Source organism: Plectropomus leopardus, chromosome 24, assembly GCF_008729295.1.
Source record: "Plectropomus leopardus isolate mb chromosome 24, YSFRI_Pleo_2.0, whole genome shotgun sequence".
NCBI lineage: Eukaryota > Metazoa > Chordata > Actinopteri > Perciformes > Serranidae > Plectropomus > Plectropomus leopardus.
This window is the reverse complement of record NC_056486.1, coordinates 12899935-12926505: the sequence shown is the minus strand read 5'-3', so window position 1 is coordinate 12926505 and position 26571 is coordinate 12899935. Positions and strand designations below refer to the sequence as shown.

The 26571-nt window shown below is 39.3% G+C and overlaps 1 protein-coding gene across 4 annotated transcripts in view; it reads left to right on the top strand.

Moving 5' to 3' along the window:
* Positions 1-26571, top strand: part of zranb3 (zinc finger, RAN-binding domain containing 3) — a 102598-nt gene that overhangs the window by 58335 nt on the left and 17692 nt on the right. For all 4 annotated transcript variants that reach the window (XM_042513403.1, XM_042513405.1, XM_042513402.1 and 1 more), the window contains 4 exons: positions 692-976; positions 8675-8823; positions 20199-20303; positions 24974-25116. In XM_042513403.1, coding sequence (XP_042369337.1) covers positions 692-976; positions 8675-8823; positions 20199-20303; positions 24974-25116 — 682 coding nt within the window. The remainder of the gene's footprint in view (positions 1-691; positions 977-8674; positions 8824-20198; positions 20304-24973; positions 25117-26571) is intronic.

Genomic DNA, 26571 nt, shown 5'->3' with positions numbered 1-26571 from the left:
GCCATTATCAGCTGTTTGAATACTGCTCGCTGCGCCCGGCTGGAGCGGCGCACAGATGCAGCAATCGCTGACAATTATTTTGTTTAGGTTTAATTGCACACGATGCAGGCGGGCAATTAACAAAACAATGTGACACGAACATAATTCATTCTCCCGGCAAATTATATTGACGGTTTGATCGAGAGCTGGTGGAAGAGTGGAGGGGGGTGGCAGGTGTTCCATCTGCAGCCTTCTGCTTCACTGACGATGTGCTGCTGAGCAAGGCTCTGAGACCAAAATCTCCTCAGCAGTGTAGACGTTCAATTAGTGATCAGTTTAATCAGCCAACTATTTGGAATAGATCATCATTTTAAATATTTTTTTTTTTACGTTGTTAATGCTTCCTTGTAAACATGAACATCCGCTTACATAAGTTGGGTGTGTTTCCCTGCTAACATCTATTCATCTATTCATCTATTTTCCCCAATCACATCCTCTGAAATTGTCAGTAAAGGACTTATGATAGCTAATAACATCACTAATGAGCCATATTGAGTTTTACTTTCATGTCAGCAGTCATTTTGTCACACTCTTCAGTTGATGGATATCTCGCCAGGGAATGAAACTCTTCAAAGTCTGATTACACTGTGCACCTCGGCCAATAAAGTAATCTTAATCTTTCTCTCCCTCCCTCTTTTCTCTGCTGGCTCAGAGCCACTCAGGCCTAAGCAACCCCCCTCAACCGAACGGGACCAGGCATGCGTGGTCCTCCCCAGCTCCGACAGCAAGCCAGAACTCAGCCGGGGAAAAGACCAGACTCCAAAACCACGCAAAGACAAACAGAGCGAGGAGGAGGATGAGCCTCTGAAAGACAAACAGAAACCAGGAGAAGCAGAGGAGGAGGACAAGCGGCAGCTCAAAGGCAAACAATCAGTGGGAGAGCGAGGCGACAACGTCGCTGGCGGTGGCGGCTGCCTCCCCCCCGACCACACACAGGGTAATCCCACCTGCAATCTTCTACTTTTCATATCTAGGGAAATTGGCTAGTGCCGCATTGTCACCTGCCCATATAATCCTGTTTAATATCATCACTTCAAACCAATAAGGGACTATATCTCATTCCATATGGGGCTGGGCATTATTATTCTTACTATTATTAGTATCTAGTTGGGGATATTGCCTATTTCTGCACTCAGGAAGCTACAGGAGATATTGAATAAAACTTATCTCCAGAGTGCAGCTTGTTGAAACAAGAGACACCAAAATACACACAAGGTTTGAGGTTCAATCACTGTCCAGTAGACAACCCAAGAGCTTCTGATTGGCTGTTTTTTAATAAAGTGGACTGAGGTCTCATTAGATAAAAGGGACACCAACTTACCCTTGAAACACAACCTGCTTCCCCTGCTCTCCCCGTCCACTCCGGTTATACGTGTACATGTCTGCGAGTCTCTGAGGCTTGTGAAGAAACAAATTCCCAATTACACAGTGTGTAATATTGCAAATTAAGACCTCTGTGTTCAAGTACTTGTGTCTCAAAGGGATACACATTGCAATAAATTGCGCTAATTACAAAGAACTAATTACACCGTGTGCAATATGAAGTGCCTTAAAAAAATTGCCAGACTAGCAGAGTCTAAGAAAAGCCTGTGACCTGGGTGTTGCCTCTGAAAGCGTGCAGACATTTTGGGTCAGAGTTATTGAAGGATGAAACTGAGCTGGTAGCAGTTCAGGGCTGTTTTTAAAGCTTCTTTGTCAGATACTTAACATAGGAACGAATATTGCACAAGCCATTTAGGTTTTAACAGGCAGGCTATCAACCCCTATTACCCTTTAACATCCTAAGATCAGTGTGCAACAACTTGGCAGATTCCTTTCCTTCAAAGACACACACACATACACAGACACACACACACACACACACACAGACATCTATTAGTGGCCAGAGATTGTCAAGTGGTTAATTTCCCGTCTCTGTAGCTACCTGTGCCCCCCCAACGGTCTAGGATTGAATCCCACTGCAGCTTCCCCTGCAGTGCCTTCTGCACTGTGCCCCCCCACCCCTCTACTCTCAGGCGAAGAAATACTAAATGTGAGCTAAAGGCCCGCTTTCCTTTTTGAAAAACACCTCTATTTAGAGCGACTCTAGGGGAGAGATAAAAGCCTCACTGTCGAATCAGAAATGGCAGCACTAAAGAGACACTGCTGGATGCCAACTTGGCCCCCCACCTCCCCTTTGGACATGTGCTTCCCTGGAGTAAGCTAATGTCTGTCTGTCTTTCTGTCGTCGCTTTATCTACAGTATGTGTGTGTCTATATTATCAGTTTTATATATGTCTATCTTTCCATTGTCTATTTTTTTTTGTCATATAGCTAGTTAGATGTCTTTTTTTGGCATTTCATTTCTGCTTTGATAATAAGAGAGATAGACAGGAAAAGCAGAGGAGAGATGTTGATAAGCAGAAAGGGAAAGATCAGAGGGTAAGGACTCAGCCTGTATGTTTTCTACCCCATGAGATAGGCGCCATCTATCTATCAATCAGTTGTCTATTTATCCCTCAATATTTATATCAATATCAATATTTATTGATATAACCCGTACACATATTGTGGGCACAAACCTCGAAATCCACATTTCACTATTTTATATATATATATATATATATATATATATATATATATATATATATTATTTTATATATTTTATATATATATATATATTTTTTTTTTCATAAATTAAGTCTGTTGGTCCCCCTCGATGTCTATCACCGGGTCTTACCATTTCTCAACCAATAAAATGTACTTAAAAAAGCTTGTGACTAAACCTCCTATCTTCATTGGATCCTTATAAAAACACAACGTTTTTCTAATTCATGAAAAAAAGCAATTTTAGAGATAGGAGGTTTGCACCTGACAGAAACACGATGTGTGTGAATCAATGGCCCGAACCTAAATTCTAAACCTGTGAACTGGAGCTAAACATTTCTGGTAATAACCTACTCACTGTTGGCTATACTTTGTGTCATTTCCAGTGGTATCACAATAGAAAATGTGTGTTCTGCTTTAAAAAGTAATAAGGACAGACAGACGGACTGCAAGCTCTTCTTTTGAGTGGTTACATCTTAAGCTTATGACCTCGGTTGCACAGCTGATAACCTACGTGGTTTGTATACACGAGCGCACAGTTGATAGGTACAGTGGTTTGTTTACATGACGTTACAGAGGTGCATGTTAAACGGATTCAGTGTGGACAGAGACTCTTACTTGTGTTAGACCTACATGTTTGCAAAGGGAAATATTTTAACAGGATATTATGACCGTAGGGATTTAAATATGTCTGGACCCCAGCAGATTTTCCAAGTCAAAAGCCGAATCAGAAAGCCTGAGCACAGCAGCGATGATGAGAAAGCTACTTGTTATGTGACACATAGAGACAGAGAGGGGGAGAGAAGGTGTAAATTGGTTTGTTGCACTGTGTTTCTGAAAATTATAACAACTTACTCAGAACCCTGCTTTGTCACTTTATTTCATGTCGTAGAACAAAACATGAAAATCTCTTCAGCTTGTGTTAACCACAAACCTCATTTATGGCTTCTAACCAAAAACCCTTTTAAAAAAATCCATTGATTTTAAGACGAGGGAACCGGAGGTGCTAAAATGCGAACAGATTTCTGGGTTTTAGAACTCATTAATGGGGTTCTTTATTTCTGTCCATATATCTATATAGGTAGCTATCTGCCCAGCTATCTGTTTTCTGTCTATCTTTGTCGGTATTTATCTGTTTATCTAGATAGTAGGGTTGTCTGTCTGTCTGTCTGTCTGTCTGTCTGTCTGTCTGTCCATCCATCCCGTTGGTGCTTAGTTTGTTTGTTAGTTACATGCAGCTGCCACTCTGTCTCTGGCAGCGTGGATTTAGTATGAAACACAGCGGTTGTCCAATAAAAGTGACCTATGGGGTCAGGAGCGATGCCTAATGATTTTCCTCTACCTGCCCGTGGTTTTAGAAGGCAAACCGCAGAGCTGTCGGCCGCCCCCACCTCTTGATTGCTCTGAGATTACTTTCCTCACAGCACAGACAGGCAATCACTCCTCCTCCACCTCTCTCTCTCTCTCTCTCCCTCTCTCTCTCTCCTTACTGTCTGTCGCCTCATCTATCTGCATGACCCAAACACTCCAACATGTATACATGTTTGTTTGGATGTTAGTTCAAACGTTGCGGCACCATCAGCTGCACCAAACGTCTTCATACTTAAAATGTGCAGTTGGAAACATTTTTTATATAAATATATCTATGTCTTTTGTTTCGATCCTGCAGAAGATGAGATGACTCAGTCCAATTAGGCGTTGTTTTCTTTCTCTCGCAGTAAAATAACAGATAAATCCCTTGGGGTGTTTTGAAGGCACTGTTCATACTGTGTAAGTGACAGTCTAATAAGACGGCTTTGTAAGATGAATTGCCCCCATCGTATAAATGGCCCACTTAATGCAGCTGGCGCGTTCCGCCACTGCAAACAGGGAAAGGGGGGGAAAAAAACTGCTTACAACAAATATAGGGTGCACATTGCAGAGCTGCTAGGTTTCATTACAGATGTAGAAGGACAGATAGATGGGATTTTGTGAAACGCGAGTGTCCTAAAGATGGTTTGGCTCCAGGTTTGTGGTGCTGCACAATGCCTTCGCCCGGTCGTCTCGATATTTTCAGACACAAAGTGGCCCATTCCAGCCGATGCCGGGGTGAGATCAGAACAGCGTGTACCAGACCCAGGGAAATTGCACCTGTGAGGGTGGCTACCATAAAAATGAAAGATATCAACATTGTACAGGATAGGTCAAGGAGAGGAAATGACTTAACAGGATGATCTCATTTTTAACAAAAAAGTTTTAGTATCAAATTGTATTAAAAAAAATTCCACAAATCAGTGGTTGAATATAACTTCTGTAAATTCTCAAATTAAAGCAGATGCCATCTGTGCAGGCAGTGCTGCGACGGTAGCTTAGTAATGATCATAAAAACAGCAAAGTGGAAGCAGGTGAAATGAATTAGTGAATGAAAACAGTATTTGTGTAAAAATGACAAACCTGGAGCAGCAGTATCTGCTAATGTTGCACTGAAGTGGAAATATAGTTGTTGCAGATTTTATCCAGACAGAAAATAAAACAGAAATAATAGTCTGTCTCTTATATAAAACTGTGAAGCAAAAGCCTCGTTATCTCTGCAGTTGAGGTAAATAGTTGAGGTACTTTTACTTTACCAAGTTCTTCTGTTTTATCCTCCTTTAGATTAATACTGATGGGGTCATTTTGGGTCTGAATGAGTTCTTGTATTTGTGATATATTTCCTTTTTTGCATCATTTTGCAAGTTTCAAATAATTAGGTAAACAGATTTATTCAGATGTTCAGCTGCCACAAACACTTTGTTTAGATTATGAAGCCTACACTGCCACATGAATCTACATGTTAACGTCAGGGAAACCTCTAATTCTGGTTAATTTCCCTCAATTTCGGATCATATTCGGATTCAGAACATGTGCGCTTGTAAAGATTTTGGTTCAGAAGTTATAATTGGTAGTTTTTCTCTGTTACAGACAATTACCAGCTGCAGTGGTGGTGTAGAGATGTTGCGATATGGAGGACTTTGAAGTGACGACCGATCAGAGCAAACTTAGCTTTTTTGGTAGCTGGGTTAAGAGGGAGGAGCAGGGGTGCTCTGTAGCTCACCTGGAAGAGCAGGCATCCCATGTACAAAGGCTATGTCTTTGCCGCAGCGCCCACAAGCAGCGCCCAAACATGGCCCTTTGCTGCATGTCGTCCCCTTTCTTCTTCCATCACATGTTATACCTGTCCTATCAAATAAAGGCAAAAAAGCCCCAAAATATAATCTTAAAATGGCCATACAGGTGGTCCAGCACAGACAGTATGAGACAAAGAATGTCTTTTGAACATTAAAGCATGCAAATATGTTTGACTAGCAAATTTAAAAACAACTATGAACCTGAAAATAAGCAGATCCTCTTTAAGGTTATGATCTGAATGTATTACACCACTAGAAGATGATGAGATGATAAAAAATTGTGAATTAGGCAAAAAAATTAAATAATTTATCCATGTAGTTCACGGGAAAAAAGTGCAGCAAATGCGATCAACAGAAAATCGGAAACGGAAATCAACTCTAGCCTTAACTGTATTTTCTGATATATTAAAGCCCCTTAAAAGTTCAAATCTTCAGTATTTTTCTGTAACATCGAATGTACATGACTGAATAGGCTAAATTGAATCAAAGTTCAGGACAAACGTCCTTGAATATTATTCATGATCACTCAAACAACCCACACCTATCATCACGTTTCCATTCAAACATCGTTGAACTGGTGCATGGAAGTACATGATTTCATCCTCTTCCAACTGAACCCCACCCACTTCAAACCAGTGACGAAAAAACACAAATTACAGAAAATAACCCCAAGACCTCAATGACTCATGATGAGAAGCTGATAGAGAAAATGTGTTTGCTTGTCCTTCAATATCTTGATATTGCAGGGCATGATGGGAAGGATGTCTTTGTTCCAGTGTGTTCTTCTGTCACTCGAGCCTCACAGCGTTTCAGTACAAAAGCTCATTCCGTCCCATAACAACCAGAAACCCGCTGCAGGTACATGGCAGCACCTGTTCAGTGGACACACTCATGTCACAGACATCAGCTTGTGTCAGTATTTTCTCCCATTAGCAAGCCAAACGGACACACACACACTCTGGTGAACACACGCCACACACACACACACACACACAGACATGGCAGACAACTGGCCACACGAAGTGATTTAAGGCAAGTATTATCAGAGTGTTATAGGTCATTGTCTAAATGAAGCGTGGTCGAGCAGCGGCAGTCTCATTTCCACCGCCTGACCTTTTCTTGCTAGATGCTGGCAGGATGAGCGAGCTACATGGCTGACATTAATGACCTGCTCTCTCTCCTCTCCTCCTCTGTTTCTCTCCATCTGTGACTGTCACTTTATCTCTCTCTCTCTCTCTCTAGTGCTGCGTTTTCATCCTGTCGTTCAGCGAATTCTTGAGTGAACATGTGAAAAATAATTTGGAAGGTTTCTGCCAAAGAAATGGGCTCTCTGTGTCGCTGCAATGTATCACAAAACATGAAAAGGATACCTCAGCATACCAGGATATCTCCTTATTTGCTTCAAGTCTGAAAAATTGTCACTCAGTAAACGAGAGGGAGGTGTCTAGATTACAACATCACTGCCTGCCTTGGTGTTGTACACCACAAATGATGCATGATTTTGCAAATCTATTTTTTTCCACCTAATATTTATTCAGAAACTTAAAATCAGCAGCCAGCATGGGATGTGTGTCCATTCAGGTCTTATTTTGAGACACTTGCTGTCTTTATTCTATGAATGTGGCATTCACTTTTGCTTTAGAGGTAGAAAACCTACAACTACCAGAATGCACTGCTCGGCACTGGACCAATAAATACTCCCACTGTTGAGTGATGTAATGCAAATTCGTCTGCTTGAAACTATGGCGGCTGTTGGTAACAAACAATCTTACATTACAGTTAAACAGAAATATAAAATATTTTAATGAAAACACTAGAATTAGCAACGTAGTGTCTTGGTTTGGTTTTACTGTTTGATGTGCAGGAAGTAGTGTGCCGCCTACTTCCTGTTCACTAACTCTTGCTATTACAGCTAAACTGTACACTAAAATATATTTCTGAAAACATTTTAGGAGAAAAATAGGTAGTGCAGTAACATAATTTTGATTTCTGGTTGACCTGTTTTACAGTTTGATCGCAATTTGGTCTGAGTTTGAGAAAGACTAAGAGGGAGGCAAGTCTGTCTCTTGACCTGCTTCTATATTCTGTGTGTCCATGGTGGTGGGCAATATGAAAGTGTGGAAATACAGCCTGTATTTTGAGTGACAGCCAGAGGGAGGGAGCGCAATTCCGCAGAATTATCCATTTTGCATCATCGGACTGAATTTTTTTAAAAGATTTTTTTGTTGTTGTTTGTTTGCCTTTGTCACATTTTTATTTGATAGAACAAACTGCTTAAGAGTCAAAGGGGGATAGATGGGGGATGTTATGCAGCAAAGGCACTGGTTAGATGGAGGAAAGTTAACCACAATATTGACAAATTCTTCCCACATTGTTTTGATACAAAGCTGGTTGAAAATGGACAAACTATCCCTTTAAATGCTTGTATTTTACTATGGCAACATTTTGGTGCTAAAAATTCATATTTATTACATTCCAAACAACCTGCACTGCTGCTTTTAGAAACATAAGTGTAAGTGTATAAGATTTTTAGACATGAAGGTCGGTTTTCATATAAACTTGTGAGTGCAGAATTGACTCTAATTCCTTTTTATTAAAATTTATGGAAATGCCAAAGATAATTACTTAAACATTTTCATTTCAGATTCCATAATCAAGTGTTTGTTATTAGGTAGTTCCAAACACATGTGTACACATTTTAATGATCTGCTACAAATGTCATATCTCCTCAATATTGTGCTGTGTGTAATAAATCTGCGAAGCCGCTGGAGTTTAATGTCTCTGCTAGTCATTGCATCACCAGAGGAGCAAACAGAGGTACCAATAAAGCAGTGAAAGCCAATAATGAGCCAATAATATATACTCAGTGAGATATCAGCAAGCATCTTCCTCTCTCCCTGCAGACCGGAGAGCCGCTGCGTGTCTGCCGTCTGCTGCTAATGACGATGATGAGGGCGATGATGGTGATGACGCCAGCGCCGCCCATCCCGTCTACCCGGGCCTGCAGTTCTGCGCCAGCCAGTACACAGACCGAATATATCTTTACTCCAAGGTACTGGTCTGTGTGAGTGTTTGATTGTGCATATTGGATAATGGTTAGACTCAGCTCATAATGGGACCAGGGTTGTTTTACTAATGATTTTTCCTGGCTTATTTTTTTCCTCAAGGTTGTGAATAGATGGTGCAGTAACAGGGAGTGTTATGTAATGCAACGCTTTTACCTCAAACGGCCTCTCTGTACTTCACTCTCATCAACTCTCACTTTGGTTTCTATCTTAATCTCTTGTAGTTGTTTTTTAGTCCTCCTAAGCTGCCATGCAACACCTGAGATTTACAAGGAAAAGCTTTGCAATATATGTTTTTTTTATGCATACAGTGTGAAAACTGTCAATGTCAATTTGTTGCTTTGACTTGCAGATGTGTTTCAGCTGCAAATGTCTGCTCTTGGATTTAGTTTAGTTTCCCATCAATTTCACTGCGTAGTATCAACACATTTCACTTTTCCCTCAGTAAACTGCATTCCTGCTCGTGCTGTCACAGTGAAGGAATTTGCCCTGCTGTAATTAAGGCTGGTTAAAAAATGCAGTATGCGGTATTGCTGCCACTTGAAGTTGTTTTTGCATTTTACCTTATTTATCCTTATCAAAGTGCTTTGTAAATAAGCTTTATTTTTGGCTATTATTAGGTTTAATGTCCCTTTTTGATTGACAAAGATGATATAGTTTCAGACGAATGAAACACTTGTTTATTGTTCAATGCGGAACACAAATGGGCATCGAGGCGCAACAAAGGGGGCTGCTTTTTTTTACACTGAGACGCTTTGGATGTGTCTGGTTGCTATGATACAGAATATCGACAAAAGTAAAAATGTCAGTACAATTTAGAGCACTTGCTCTGGTTGAGGGGAAGGATGAAGCACGTAGGGAGAGTGGAGGGACCCGCAGGTCCATGTGGGTTCTGTTTCAGTTTCCAGGGATCCCATGGTCATGGAAAACCTGAAAAAGTCATGGAATTTTGATATGTACAATGATTTTTACAATAATCTTCTGTAGATAACATTCCATAACAACAACATCATTTTCTGTAGCTGTTTAGGTAACATAGCTTTAACATGCATCAGTGTGTGACAGCGTTTTGTTTACCATCATGTACGTTTCGTTGTTATCTACCTGGGTTCTTCTCTCTCCTTTCCTGTGTGCCACCGAGCTGAAATTATGTCTGAATCTTTAGTTTAAATCTGTTTGTTGAACAACTCCAGGCAAGTGGGGCAAGAAAAAAAAACAACTTTATTCTGGGTCCTTAAAAGTCATGGAAAAGTCAATGAAAATGTGTGGGAACCCTGAGTTTCTCCTCCATTGTTGTTAAGTCATGTGACAGTTGGTGGTATTTGTCCTGCCCTTCCTACATTGTGATTGGACGGCCGGATAAAAAGTGACAGCGACAACGCAGCGCTTTACCCAAAGTTTAAAAGCTCTTTTATGATTAAAAGCTCAGCGATGCATCACACGGCAATCCTCAGAGCTGAAAAAAAAGCCAACAGGGAAGTGCCAAAACATAATTTAGGACAAATTGCACTGAGTGACAGGCTGTCTGCCGATAGTGTCTAAGTCAGATCCTCCCATCGCTCCTCCGCAGCGCCAGCCTCTCGCCCAAATATGGTCAAGACCAAGATGGTGACAGTTGAAAAGCGGAACTTAATGCTTCAAAATGGGAGCCCACAAACCAATGGGTAACATCACGGTAGCTATGTCCATTATTTTAACAATCTATAGTTATGCTGCTGGCATTTGAATTACAGTATAAATACACGGCGCTCCCATGAAAAAAAGAAAAAACGTAAACATAGCGCATGGGGTGGTTCCTCTTATTCCTGCCTAAGAAGACAAACGATTTGAAAAACAAGCATAAAGGTATTCTTACATTATTGGAAACATGGCCAAAAATTACTTTTTGTTGTCAAGAAGCCTGAAATAAAAACAAAAAGGGTTTCCTGCGCATTACAAAAAAGCTCTGCACACTTTCACAACTAGAAACTTGTCCATTTTCATCTTTCAAGCTGCACTTTGTGACATTTTTCTTTAAAAACACACTTAGGTTACACACTCAGGTTAAGACTAGCAACATTCACAACATGACCTCACAGATTCACTGAATTACATTTTCACAAAAAGTCATCAAGTCAAAAGTTCAAACAACACAACTGCATATAATTTATTCCTCCACTGAGAAGAAGCTGGACTGTCATATTTAATATGATGTCTGATATCATGTCACATGTTTGTTTACCAGTTACATTCAGAACTGTTATTCCTGCAGCATGTGTTGTGCAGCTTTAACTGTCAGGAAACAAGTTCTTTTTACTTTCTAAATGAAAGTCAGACGTGTCTGATGTAATAGTTTTTTTTATATCAGGTCTCCAGGCAGTAAGAATAAGTAAAACTGAAAGGGCATGTAGAGTTGTGATACCCACTCGATATTTCGTTCCTCACCAGCTTGTTCCTGTCATATTCAACTGCACAGTGAACAAAACATAATTAATTAGTTTTTTTTTTTTCGCGGGAAGTCTCATTGAGATCAGGATGTCTTTATGAAGATAGAGCTGCGAACAACACTACAGTGAGAAAATAGGAGCAGCGCAGTTCTCTCACGCATTGCTAATTAGCAAACAGGACAGATGTGAGGAAATAGTTACAGGCAACATTAAGAAAGTCAAAGTTTGAGAATGAAACTAATGGGGATTGAAAGAGCTCAAATTATTCCAGTTACAAGCTGCATTCTAGTAATCTTAGACTTTAAAAATGTGCCACATTGTTTCATTATAGGTTTGTGGAAATGTACTATTACTATTACTATTACTGAATGACCGTGGTGCTTGATGTTAGATCAAGAGCCTGTTTGAGTCATTCGTGATTATTATTGTTTTAAATTCTTTTCTCTGAGATTGATTGAACCCGTGTGGTAAAAGAGGAAAGAGAAGCTCTTCAGATCCATTTTTATTCTTCAGTTCAATACAAATGAAAGGTTTAGGAATTACCAAAGGATTACCAATCTGATTTAACAAAGATCTGCCCATCGTCAGGCCTCTTTCCAATGTTTCCTGTTTTATCTAACATCCTCCAGCACTCAGGAAGTCTCAACATTTTATCTAGTATACTTGGTGCACAAATGTTTGAAGTTTAAAAGGGCAGTCCACCAATGCGTGAAAGGACATGTAGGATCAAGGGCGCTTTCTTGCATCGAGTTCAACTGTCTTTGGATGTTTTGGATATTGTCCGTTCGGGCAGCATAATTAATCACAAAAAAAAGAAAAAATCCCCGTCTTGATGAATATTTGTACGCAATCTAATTTCTAAATGAAGATGGTTCACTTGCTCTTATTTCCCAATGCATCCATGTCAGCTGCATTAACAGTTTCATTTGCTATGTGTTAACCAACAGGATCCCCCTGAAAAAAAATCTTATTTATGTTATTTACCTAGTTTATGTGCACTTGTTTCATTTTAGCTCAGTGTGAGAGATGTTAATGTGTTAATTGTCCAAACAAGTGTATTTATTAATCCTAGTCCACTCAAAACCAAAGATAGACCCCAAGCATCTTAGACGCGTTTTTTCACTTGTGCATCTAACATTGCAATTAATGTTTTTTAAGAATCGTGTAAGAGGATCGTGATCTCAATTCGTGAGTCAAATTTTAGCAGGAATTGTGCAGCCCTCCTGTCGGTGATAGTGAGCAGAAGTTAAAACAGTAGAAACTTAAAAATATGCTGGCTGCATAAAGTCAGTCCTGGAGACAAAGTCTTATATATCTTGGCCTCTGCTGCAGGGGTGTTTTTATTTGAGTCTTTTTCTATCTGTCAGGTGGTACTAAATCACTGGAATGTCACTTTAATATTACTGTTTTCCGTGTTGTTGACATACCTTGGTCTAATGTGGTGTAGAACAAATGGATGCTAACATTGCTCAGAATAAAAACCAGTCGAAGACCTTGCTGCTCTGTTTAAATAGTAATGAACAACAACAGTGGCAGAAGTGACAGAGCGCTGCAGACCGTTGGAGGAAGAAACGTAAGATCAGTCATAAATTTGTACATATCCCCTAACAAGCTCCAGTCGGTTCATTTTGAAAGAGCTGACCAAGAGATAGCAACAAAGACACCGAGGCAGAGAAGAAAAGAGAGAGAGTTTACCTTCAGTTTCCAATCTTGTTTTGTTTTAAACAAACTGCACACGCTCTCTCGCAGAGGGTTTTGGTGTGAAGACATCAGTATTTGATTCAGATAATCAAGTAAAATGTTGTTTGAGCTTCGTTTCTCTGTGAACTTTGTGTTGCTTCCAGCGCCCTCGCAGACAAAGATAAACTATAGTTTAACCCCAGTCCGACTCTGATTACACTCCGGTGCATTCTTGGCACTCGTCTTGAGTGCCACTTGCCAACAGACCTCTGTATTGATCGGATTGTGATACTTAATGCCCTTTTGTTTCATTCATGAGGGATCAGATCCCTTCCCTACTAACGTAGATAAGAGACAAGAGGGTTTTACATAGAGAGGACCGAAGCGCTGAACTGAATCACCAATGGAATATTACCCTGACGGCAATAGACAAGTGTCATGTACGTGTGGCTGAGACGATAAGCTGCGGAGATAAATGTCCCCCGCTGTCGTTTAAATGATAAACTGTAGGAATTCTGGCTGGAAGGCTGTCACATTGGGATAATCCTGGAGCAGGCGTAGAATTCACACAGGGGGCCGCTCAATGCACAATCAGAGGAAGATTTGTCACCGGGGTTTGAATGAGAAATATTGAGAGTATTAGGAATTTTATGTCCATTTTCTACACATCAAAGAGTTGTTTTATTCAAGGATTCACTGCTCCTGCTTTCGGGCGGGTGGGTGGATTGTTTCATGTCAACACCAGGAGGAGCAGATGGGTGGGGTTTACCACGTCAGTATGATTCAGACATGCATTATGTTGTGCTTATAAAACCTGCGCTATGACTCTGCATATTTTAGGGTATCCATTTTGTTGTCATATGTGACAAACCGCTGAAATACTTTATAAAAATTATTTCATAAAAGGTCTATATCTATAGCTGATATAGAGTATTGACATGATAGTATATCTACACTGTAAAATCTGACAGGTTAATCTCACTTAGGTAAGAGCCAGAAAACCAATCGTCTCGAAAAGTCTTAAGTTATTTTGACTTTATCTCTAAGAAGTCGACTTTATAATCTACATAAAGTAAACATAACTTGAGACTTGGGTTCCCATGGTCATGGAAAACCAAAAAAAACAATGGAATTTCACAGTCACATTTTCCTGGCCTGGAAGAGTCATTAAATTTGTAAAAAGATTTTTTTGGTCCTTTAGATACATTATTCTTCAGCGTTGTGTGCATTGATGATGTTGTTTAGCCTCTATGGTTTGTCTTGGAATGGTTGCTAAAATCTGAGGAAAACACAAAGCAATCCTGCCAGACAACAATAATACCACTTGGAGACGCTAGGTGGGGGTGGAATTAAAAAGTTGAAAACTTGACGCTTTCCACTTTAAACTACAGTAATCTGAGATTGAAATGATTGTATCTAGGATGTATGTATTTTTTACTCATGAGCTCGTCCTCGTGGAGGATAGTTCATCTCTTTTTAATCTCATATAAAGTAGTAAGGCTCTATTCCTGCTCCGTGTTGTAACAGCACAAGTCGTTTCCACCGCTCCCCTGACTCTGCGTGATATTTATTTTGCCATCATCCAAATAAACACACGGGCCTCTGCACACTGAGGGTGCCGCACAGGAAAAACTTCCTATGTTGATGCTGATGTTGATTTGTATCACCAAATCCCCGTGTCAGCTGATGGCAGGTATTAACCTTTAAACTTTATCTTTTCTCCTGTCTCATGTCTGTCCTCTCTGTCCACCATGTCCAAGTGTCTCTGTAAGCTGCAGATTGTTGCTTTTGCCTAAATTCAGTGGTCAGCCTCTGAATGTCCCCTGATGTTTGGCACAATCGCTGTCATCTGAGGGAAGTTAACTCTGAGTTTAAGTGGCTTCCCAGGCTTCAAATTGGCAGTAGTTAGTTCTAATGAAGCAGTAATAACCAGGAAAGTGTTCTTTATTGTGGTTATTTTTTCACAATGATAATGCAGATACCTTCAAGCTGCGGCAGTATGATTACCCATAATCACAGCAAGGTACATTCTCGTGGGTATGTGCAGGTTTGTTTTTTTACACTCTTTACAGTCCTCATTATTTTTGTTACTAATGCATGCGTACTGTCACAAGAGAAGCATTATGTTCAAAGTAGTGTACATATATTAGAATAAAGACGAGAGAGATCACTAACGAGCTCCTTTGTTACCACAAGAATTGCCATGGCAACCAATAAAGAATAAAGTGTGGCCATATTACAGGACTTGGATGTAATTGGATTCAAGTTGTGCAAGTTAGTCATTAAAAATCTGAATGCATGGCTGAAAATACACGTAGTTTAATACAAATCGAGGTGCAGAACACGTATGATTGACTAATTACATATGATCACTACATATTGCAGAGTGACAGTTTAAGTGCTGCAGCTGCTATTGTCATACATGTTCCATCCAGGTGTAAATTGCATCCTATAGTTTCATTTATTATTTTAACTTATTTTAAGAGTGACAACTTCTTTTGTACTGTAATCCCTTTACAACCCACACAAGGTTCCTTTTTCACATGTAAAAATAGTGTCAGTGTGTTATTATCCGCCCTTCTTTCTACATGTTCACAGTCAGTGCGTTTACATGCACATGAATTACCCATTTATGAGACTTATCCCAGTTATGGTCATATTTGCAGAGAGAAATCAGGTTATTCCAATTTTTTTCAAATACATAATGAAGACTAGTATCCGGGTTCCTGATGACTGCAAGCTCAGTGATGTTTCCAAAACAAACTGTCAATTTGTAACAGTTAATCTGACACGTCTCACATCCTGTAACTGCTACACTTAAAATTGTTTGACTGATGCTTAAATTAATCCACATTCACATTACTTAAAGGAGCCGTAAGGGAATTTAAGTTTGGCATGTATTAGTATCAAGGGACATCTGACTTTGAATTTTTGACTGACTTTATACAAATTACGTGATATGGATAGGGGATAACCACGCCCGAATCAACCAAGTTTCATTAAACTGTGAAAAAACTAAAATTACAGTGTTTCAAATTTAGATCTAGGCTAATATCTGATCTTTTTTATGCTTTTTATTATGCATGTAAGACCCTAAATTACATATTTTGGCAATTTGGGTACCCTGAGGCTTTAATGGGCTTCACACTACTGAATGCCAACAAAGCGTCACAGACTTGGCTCCTTTACTTGATCACCAAAAACAAGAGATACGAGCAACAGGAAATTTGACACAGATCCTTCATTTTGACCGGTGTCTGCCTGGCACTTTCACTGCCACCGTGCAAAACAATACTAACCTGCTGAAGTTTGGCAGATATAATGTTCACCATTTTCATCTTAGTTTAGAGTGTTAGCATGAAACACAGAGTAAAGCTGAAGCTGATGGGAATGTCTTTCATTTTGCCGGCTGTTTGTTCATAAACTGTGGATCAATTTGATGAAAAATGTTTACCAGTGTTTCATTCTACGGTTGGACAGACAAGACGACTTTCTCACACAAACTGCAGATGATGTGTGCGGAAACCTGAATCAGTGACAAATGGCAGTGCAGCATGCTACACTGAATCCAGCATTTTCAAGCAAGATGTATTAGTATGCATATATAAAATGTCTCCATCATCAATTGCTGACAAAAACATTGCTTGAATCAGTTTCTTCCTCGCACGAAAAGAAAAACAGTGTTTGTTTCTGTAATAGAAACCCAACTTCACACTTAGCTTTTTGGCAAAACACTCCAGATGATGTTGAAAAGACAGATTGTCTTCTAAGAAAAAAAAAAAGGTTTGTAAAAAATTTGTAAATTGAGCCTCGTTCAATCAATTTATTACTTAAAGTAACAATGTGATTACATCGTCAGCTGTCTGCTTCGACCTTGAAAACCACATCATCTCAGTTTTGTCAGCTGTCTGCCATGCCCAGCGTTATTTCATCCACCTCTGCATTTGCGCTTTAAAGTCTGCCTGAAATGGCGGTTTTGGATCAGGACCAATCGAACCAGCAGATGGTAGAAAAATTTGTAGTGTGGGTTTGATGTTGTCAAGGAATGGAAGGAAAACTTTAGCATGTCAAGAGCATCACTTCTATGTTTGAGTGAGCTCCATCATCGCATTCTGGTGAGGACGGAGATATTTTGTAAAACAAAGGTTGTGTGGACAGAATTATTCTTTTAAACATAAGGGGAAAATATCTTTCTTTCTTCTTTTCTTAAATAGCTGTAGACAGAGCTTAAGAATCGTTTTTTTGTTACCTTAGAATGAGCTGTTTATATCTTCATACAGAGCGCGTCCTCTTCCATGTAGTTTGCCATGTTGTTTCTACAGTAGCCCAGAATGGACAAAACAAACGCTCCGAAAAGGGCCTTTCATGTTTTCCTACACCCTTGGCACACGGAAGAAGTTTCATTTGGTTGTAATCTGCAATCTCACCACAAGATCCCCCATTTGACCTTTAAAAAGAATAAAAAAGTAAAAGAATATCAAAGTTCAAACATGAAAATAGATGATAATTCAAGTCAAATAGCTGTCAAACAGAAATCACTTCATGGATACTATACAGTATATTTTATCTAGTGGTGTTGCAATTATGTGATAGCAATGACCAGCACTGAACACAGCAGGATTTGACTTAATCTGTCTCACGGTTTCATTTCTGCTATCTGAGACAGTGATGTTAGCAGTGAAAAAAAGATGTATTTTATGAGACAACAGAAAGACACCCACCTTCTCTGACACATAAAACATTCATTTGACAGCATCAGAGAGATTTGTTTGCAATCTATCCCTCCGTACGTTATATAATGACAATATTACCCTGACATTTATTCTTGTCAGGCGAGTGAAACAATAACTCTACCGCATCGTCATTCACTCAGAAAGACAGCGAGCAAGTGAACGCGCGTGGTCGTATTTGTTTGCTTTGGTTCCACCAGTGACTCAGCAGCAAATCCCACGTCTCACCAACTGTTTGGGCAGGAAAACACGAGGAGCCAGTCAGGAACCTCCAAAGAACCATGAAGGGACTGTGTGAAGTGGAGTGGGGCCACTGTGGAGCATTTACTGCCTCAAAGAACCACCGAGTGTGTTTTATGGATCTCTCTCAGCCTCATGAGTGAGAGTGTGGGGATTAAAGCCAGAACCATTGTCTAGTTTTTTTTGGCATTTACGCTTAAAAAAAATAACAAACAATAAATCAAAAACTCATCGTTTCAGCTCTGCTAAGTTGAAATACTTTCATTTTCATTACTTTTTTGGCATTTATAGTCCCAATGAGATCAGCTTATAATTCATGAAAACCCCCAGTACAAATTATAAAATGATTGTTGTTGATATGATGGAGTTGCGCGTGCAGAAATGAATACTTTTTTTCTTTTTGAGTGATTAAGTAATTAAATCAATTCTATATGAAGCAGCTTTTAGTCACAGAAGTCTTCACAAAGAAAACTGTAATTGCTCCAAATACAAAGGGTCAGTTCACTCATTCTGCTATCAAACCACGAAGCTGTTTTATTGATGTGATTTCAATATTTTGATCGCATTCTTTTGATGATTGTGTACAGTTTCTAAAGAAAACATTAAACCATAAATGCAAAGTCAGTATTTATATACATCCATATATTATCTTAGTTTAAGGAAAAATAATTAAGATATGCAGGATATATCATTTAGAGTTCCTGACTCCTAGGTTTATGGAGGAAGAAAAAGCAAAACAAGAAATACAATTACTTTCTAGGTTGTGTGATTGTATGATATATATGAACCTCTTCCAAGCAAAGAAATAGTCCCTGTACAAACTTTTGGCTGCATAATCGATGGATTATTTAGATTTATGCCATAAAATTTGGTTTCAATCCAGTAGCAAGTAAAAGAGGCCCACTATCTCAGACATGGATACGAATACTTTTTATTAATAAAAGCAGATGATGTACTTTCATGTACGAGGGAGCGGTGTGTCATGATTTTTAAAATGAACGTTAAGCGATAATGTGTAATAGCTAAAGAGGACCAATTACAGAGAAGACCAGAGAAGATCCAATTTGACTGAAATAATAATTTGACTTCTATATACCTGGATATTCTTTGCCTGAGCTACTCTGAAAAGACGTCTTCATTTCCCTCTTCCTCCCTTCTTGTCTGTTGCAGCTCAAGAGTTCTCTTCCTCAAGAGAAGTGTTTTTCCTCTTTTATTCAGCCTTTACTGCAATTATGTGTCAGATAACAGTATAATTCGTGCCGTGGTGCAAATGCACAACACCTATGCTGTTTGTGTGCAAACATGACAACAGCAGTGGAGAAGCAAAGAGTATGCATTAGTATCTGTAGTATAGATACAGTCGTATTGATCCACCAACCCCTGCTGAAAGGATGTTTGTGGTACATTTTATAAATGTCATTATGAGCACAAATATTTAATTCCATTAACTTCCATAGCATTGAGGTGACAGTGAAAATCTTAAATCTCATAGCAAATAAAACCAAAACCACATGATAACTAACATATTTGTAATAATAATTAGTGATATCGTGTCATATCTCTTTCTCTCACTAAACTGTTAATAAATAGAGTCGAAACAATGGCTGCACAATATGCAAAAAAAATCATATTGCAATTGTTTTTGACGGATAACAACACAATGCTTCATTTATAACAGTTTATTGTGGCACTTTTTATTTTTATAAAAAAATAGCAGCTCCTGCGATTTGGATATTGGCTATATTGCGATTTTTGATCAAATTTCAATCGATTGTGCAGCCCTAGTCATTAAAACACCTTAAGCTTGACATTGAAGCTAGCAGTTTTACAAAAATAAATAAATAAATAAATAAATCTTCAGTCAATGTCCACTTACTTAGACTCTCTCCAGGGCTTTCAGCCACGTCTCATGAACTTTCTTAGTATCACTGAGTGTAAAGAAGTAGTTTTAAATAAATATCCCAGTTACAAAAATAAAAGGAGTGTCTATAATAACACTAATTAGATTAAGACAAAAAAAAAACAAAAGCAGAACTTGCAAAAAAAAAACTAAATATTTCACAGATGTTCAGAAAGAAGGCACAGATTTCATAGATGTATGTAAAGTCTTCTTCGTATATGACAGTAAATACGCTGTTAAGCTCTTATCTGTGAGGCCAAAGAGTTTTATTCGTGGTATCTCTAGTGAGAGTGATGGTGATGTTAGTATCAATAGTGTTAGTAACTGTAGTAACAAATCTCTTTGCTCAAGGCTGTCTTCTTCCTCTCTGTCTCCTCGTGTGTTAGGACGGGACTCCGTTGAACTTGAGCTTCGTCCCCCTGGACATCAAACTAACCAACTGGGACGACCTGCCCGAAGCCTTCAGCCGGCGCCGGGAAAATCGAATACAGGTCTGCCCTTCCCGCCAGGCTCTGTGTGTGTGTGTGTGTGTGTGTGTGTGTGTGTGTGTGTGTGTGTGTGTGTGTGTGTGTGTGTGTGTGTGTGTGTGTCTCCCACATGTGCTTTGATATTCGTGAAAATGAGTGCGTGTGTGTGTGTGTGGATTGGAGTGTTTACACAGGGGAGAAGTCGCTACTTAATGTGTCATTACTTTAAAAGCGCCTTTAAGGGGAATTCTGCTGGAGTTGATTTTTAGGTTTTAAATGTGCCAATTTTTCCATTTTTGATTGATTATAAAGATATTGACTATATGACTTTCAGGGTTGCCACGGTCATGGAAAACCTGCCAAAGTCATGGAATTTCACAATCACATTTTTCAGGCCTGGAAAAGTCATGGGGCTCGAAAAAAAATCATTGAAAGTTTTGGAAAAATCATGTCAATTTGTGTACCGAATTTAATTGCATTAAAGTAATATAACATAATGATTTTATTTTCTATAGCTGATGACATAACGCAGGTTTTTTCATTTTCCGTCTATCCCTTCATGTCTGCCCACGAGACATGTTCAATCATTTTTTGAGGCTGTTTTTTTTAATGATATGACCAGCATTCATAAAGAAAACATTCCCTGTGGGTTTGGAAAGCAAGGCAATTTTTTGTTTTGTGTTTTGTTGAAAACAGATCATTTTTTAGAGATGTGTTTATTCATTTTCTTTTTTTTTTAATTTGGTTGTTTTGTTTTTTAATTACAGGTTACGAAGGCATATTTTCTTTAATTATTTTGCGAATTTCATAGAAAATTTCAAATATAGGGTGTTTTTTTGTTTGTTTGTTTGTTTAATTTTGAAATGGAACATTTTCTTTATAACTTTCCAAAATGACACCATTTATAATACTCAGGAGAAAAAAAAGGAATTATTGTTGGATTTTGAGATTTCTGACGGTCAATTTCAGCATCATGTTGGAGCTGAAATCATGTTTAGTGTTGGAATCTTACATGTCTGAAAAAACACGAGGGAAGAGGGGCATGGGAAAAAAATTGGGATCCTTGAAAATTCATGGAAGTTTTGAAATTTTGTCCATGACAATGTGCAAGAACTCTGGATTTTACATAATATCCAAGAAGACAGACAATTCTAGAGTGCAGCTGAAAGTTGTTGAGTTGGGAAGCCCAAAGGCGACTTTAAGGATGACCTTATTTTTAGACCAAGATAATTCAGTTTGATATCACAGTCAGTCGGGCTATCTCCCCAATTCCACTGACCCAGTAAAGATGAGGCTGTTCGGGGTTATTAAACAGATATCAGATATGTGTGTGTTACAGCCTTTCAGTGAAGCTCAATTTTAACTAAGAAAAGTGGCACCAATGATGATGAGGAGGAAGAGCAGCAGCAGCCTCCAGAGGTGGAGGTGGATTGTGGACTTCCACCACTGCAGGGCCGCAGGGGGGAGAGAGAGAGGAGGGGCTGGAGGATGATGGAGAGAGGAGAAGAGAGAGGGGGCGGTGTGGGGGTGTTTGGGCAGCCGAGGAGACCGGCAAAAGAGAAAGTGCCGTTTTATGACGGTCGTTAAAGGAGACGGATCATCGCCTGAAACGACCCCGCACGACAACCAGCTAATATTAAATCCTGCAATCTGCCGCGGCAGTAACGGAGCCGCTGACAGACGCCCCACCTGTCACGTTGTTTATGTTGGTTTGTAAAACGAAGGCGTGAGTTGCATCCATCCTCTGACCCATCATTTACGCCCTGTTACACACCAATTGTCCATCAAAATCAATAGTAAGCAAGCGGTTTAATGTGGGCTGCAACGCGGCTTGGACAGGGAGGCAGTGGTGTGTAAACTCACCCACACAACCAAAGACAGGCTGCCCGAGCAAACATTTTGAGAAACAATTCATAGGAAACTATAATTAATGATATCTGAACAATCTGTATTTCATGAAAACTGAGATGGTTAAGGTAACTAAACATGAATAATACATTTCTTAGAGGTTACGTTGTCATTGTCTCTGATGTAATTCTGTGCTTTTTACAAGATCAGGCTATTCTGTGTATTTCGGCAAATCCCATGAAAAGACAAACAACAGACAGTTTGTTTCTGTGTCTGTTTGTTGCGCTCAGACAGCTCACATGTGTATAGTTTGAGGTTTTAGCAAACGTCATTCAAACAGCGGATTAATCCACATGTGGTCCTCTAGCGAGTGTTTCCAGCATCAGGATGGCGCATGTGGGATTGAGTCAAAATAAACTAAGGCGATGGTGTGAACTGTAATGTGTTTTTAATTGTTGTTAGACAGCGATAGAGGTCTGTGGCACAGAGGAGGAAGATACATCAGCAGATATATCAGCAAAGCCAACCTCACCAATTCAGCGTTACGAGCAGTTGCACAGGGCACCCTCATCTTCAGGGGACCCTTTAATTTCTTTTTCTATTATAATCATAAAACTACAAAATTAAAATTGACCTTCTAAAAATTTCCCAACAAATACTAACATTTTGTGCCATTTTTGCCAACAAATTGTGACAAAACAATAAGCTTAGAGACAGACGTTAACATTTTATTGATTATTCTCAACTGATCATTGTGCCAAACATGTACAATATCATTAGCTATGTGTAGTAAATGTATACCCATCAGTAGAGCTTTTACAATTAATTGTATTTTTGAAGTAAAAAAACAACTAAAAATTGTCCCATTCCAGCTTCTTAAATGTTAGTTTTTCAGTTACTGAATCTCTTTGTGATGTGGACACAATAAGACATTTGAGGACGTCATCTTGGGCTTTGGCAAACACTAAACGACATTTATTCACCATTTTCTGACATTTACAGACCAAAAACCAAATCCTGAATCCTGATGAAAGGAATACAGGAATACAGCTTTATTCTTTAGGAGATAAAAGCGTGATTAACATACAGCTCTGTCCAGCTTCACAGAGATAAATCAAAGCCCTCCCAGTTTCCACCCACACACTGTCTGATTCTCACCTATTAACCCACACGACCTTTGGAGGAGCTGGAAGCTGGAAACACCATCCCACTCTCCTCCTCAGTCACGACTTCTGACTTCTGATTCCACACCGCTTGACTTTCGGCTGACCTTCGATGACCTCACAGAACAGTTACCGTCTCCGGATGTTTCATCTAAAGCAGACAGTCCAGTCTATGTAGAGCAGGCTTTTCTTGATCAGTCGGTGGATTACATTCCTCCTGACTGCAGCACCCTGATCTCAGTCTGAGCTACAAACCTCAGCTCAGCCTTTAGTTACTCTGATCTTCCAGAGGTATCATATCAAAATCACCAAATGATTTGATTTGCTCTACCGTGTCATTTATTTATATCAGACAGTACCTTTAAATGTCGTTATACGGGGTTACCACGGTCATGGAAAACCAGGAAAAGTCATGGAATTTCACAATCACATTTTCCAGGCCTGGAAAAAGTCTGAAAGTTTTCAGAAAAATATTTGAAATGTGTTGTGTGTTATAAATTCAATTTTTTTTTTTTTTAAATGTTTTAGACCAAATTTTTTGACTTGCCTTGGAGGGCATGTTCTCTTTCAAAAGATTTTGGCAAATTTTTCTTCTGTAAAAGAAATTAAAAATTGAAGAGTTTTATAGATTTTTTTTAGATGGTGATTTAAATTTTTTTTTTATTTATTCATTCATATACAGTTTTGGAAAGCATGTTTTCTTGAAAAACAAATCTTTAATTTTCTTCCCCAATTTTTACAGAAAACTTTGTAATTGGGGCAATTCTTTTTTCCTTAAATTTTTGAAAGGTATGTTTTCTTTAAAAATCACACCATTTATCACAGCCAGAAACTGTAAAAACAGAAGTTATTGCTGGATGTTCAAACAATCCTTGAACTCATTAATGTGGGCTGCTGAAATGATGTTGGAAGTTTGAATCTGATATGTTTAAAAAAAAAAAAAAAAAAAAAAGACTGGGCAAGAAAAAGAAAAGTAATGGAAAAATTCTAAAGTTTTGTCCAGGAAAATGTGTGAGAACTGTGGTAAAAATATACCATTTTCATCCTCATGTTAAAACACTTATTTTCATCCTGTTGCTCTTTTTCTCTTTGATTTCTCTTTTGTTTTACCTGATTTTAATCTGCTGCTGCTGTTAGTAATATTTCTGTCAAAATACACTCAATTCAACTGCAGAAACATCAACAAAGAAAGCTTGGGCTGGAAAATTGTCTGTATAATGCACATTGAGTTTTATCTAAACACAAATCATCTTTTTGTGAGAGTGGGTATCATCTATGAAAAAAAGAAAAAAAAAGCACTCCTCCAGTGTAATATACGTAGGTAAATTGGCCATTAGGCCTTGGTGCTTGGTGCGCTATTTGTTATTTTGCCAGTGGATTTTCTTTGAATCCTTGACTTGGCTGAAAGCATATACAGCTCTCTCCTGGTTTGATGGGTTTTATTCAGCTATCTGGTAAACTGTCTCCTTGTGTGTGTTGGTGTGTGTGTGCTCTGCAGTTTGGATTGTTTGTTTTCAGCTTAAGTGTATTTTCAAAATTGAAAAACTGAAGAAAAAAAAGTGTTTTTCTCTTAAAGAGTCCAAACTTATCAATTTGTGTTGAAGATGAAGGCTCCAGCAGTCTCGGTTTCAGCTTGAAATTGAATATGAAGTGAGGTGTCGTGTCCCCTTCCCTCACCTGCAGGTGCTGAGGTTCGTTCAGGACTGGAGCAGCCTGGCAGCCATGAAGCAGAAACTGCTCCGACGCAGCGGCCTCCTCTTCCACAGCCCCACTTTAGGCCTGCAGCAGCTGGCCGCCACCCAGCGCCCTCACTTCAGCACAAAGAGGTCAGATTCTAGCTGGAAAAATGTTCTTGAAGGAAACAGGCTACTTTGACTTTCAAATACTTTAAATACTCTGGCCAACTGATGACGATGCAGCTGATAAAATCCCGTGGCAACAATTTTAAATTGAGACAACAATTGGTGCATGTCATCAGGAATGCTTTTGTCTAAAATTAGGAAGCCATTTATTTTTAAAAAAATCCTGAAACAAAATGAGCAAATCTCCTCCTGTTATCACTATAAATAAGTCTGCAACAAGGGAACAAATATGTCTTCCCCTCTGAGCTGATCAGTGAGAACTAATTTGACCCAGCACCCCCATTGTGCCGGTACAATGGGGGTACATTTCAAAATAGTGGAAGCGGCAAGATGAATTAATTCCCACCGTTATGTCAGAAACCGGAAAGCAGCGTGTGAGATTTCACTGAGAAACAGGCAGATTTGTAAATACTAACTGCCCCAGGCGTCATGGAAGGCTGAATAGTATTTGTGTGTGCTTGCATGTGTGTGTGGGTGTATCAAAGGGTGTCAGCTGAGGCAAAAGAGAAGATGGGTGAGTGCTGCTGTGTATGTGTTCATGTGTGTTTTTTGACAAACAAGCATTGTTGCTGGCACACTAATTACAGCTGGCGTGGATAGAGGCAGGGAGAGTTTGCCAATTACAGGGTAGACTCCTGTGCGTGTGTGTGTGTGTGTGTGTAACTGAGAGTGTGTTCCTCAACCGGGGAATGTGTTTGGGTGCACGAACCTAATCAAGGTGTGAGTAGGAGGCAATTGGCCCGGCTTGATTTGATACCTGTTTGATTTATTCACTAATCAGAACCAATCAAGCTCCAGCTTCGGCTCAGCGGGGCGATCACGGCTCACCTTCCCTGCACTGAGACGCTCAGCTTTCAACTACTTCAAACTTAATGCACTTTGCCTTGGTTTCCATCGCTGTGGATGTTTTCGTCATAAGCCACTCGTGGTGATTTACAGTGATTTTAGAAGCGTTAAGAGGATTTTAATCGGGTTGCATCCTGCCTAAGTATGCCTTATTGCTAGGATTACTGTAAACATTGGCCATAAAATGTTTATTATGCGCAATTATTATAGTATAAGTGCACAGTTTCACATGAGCAGAGTTAACACCAGGAAATATTCGCCTCCCATTCACACATGAAGTTCAACTTTGGTGAACTTTGACCAGCGAAGTTGCACTTTTAAAGACGTATGTGTGGAGAAGACATTGATTGTTGCTGTGTTTAGTATGTCAATGTGATATTGGCCATGAAAAATACAAACTGCCCCACATGAGAGATGCTGCCTGGCTGGCAGCGAGTCAGGAGACAGTAAGACGAAAGAATGTGGAAAATGTATAAATAACAACATAACAACATATTTTGTGCTTACATTAGCTGGCACACTAGCTTTACAACACATCAGGCACTACCTACATTCAGCACTAATATCATGAGT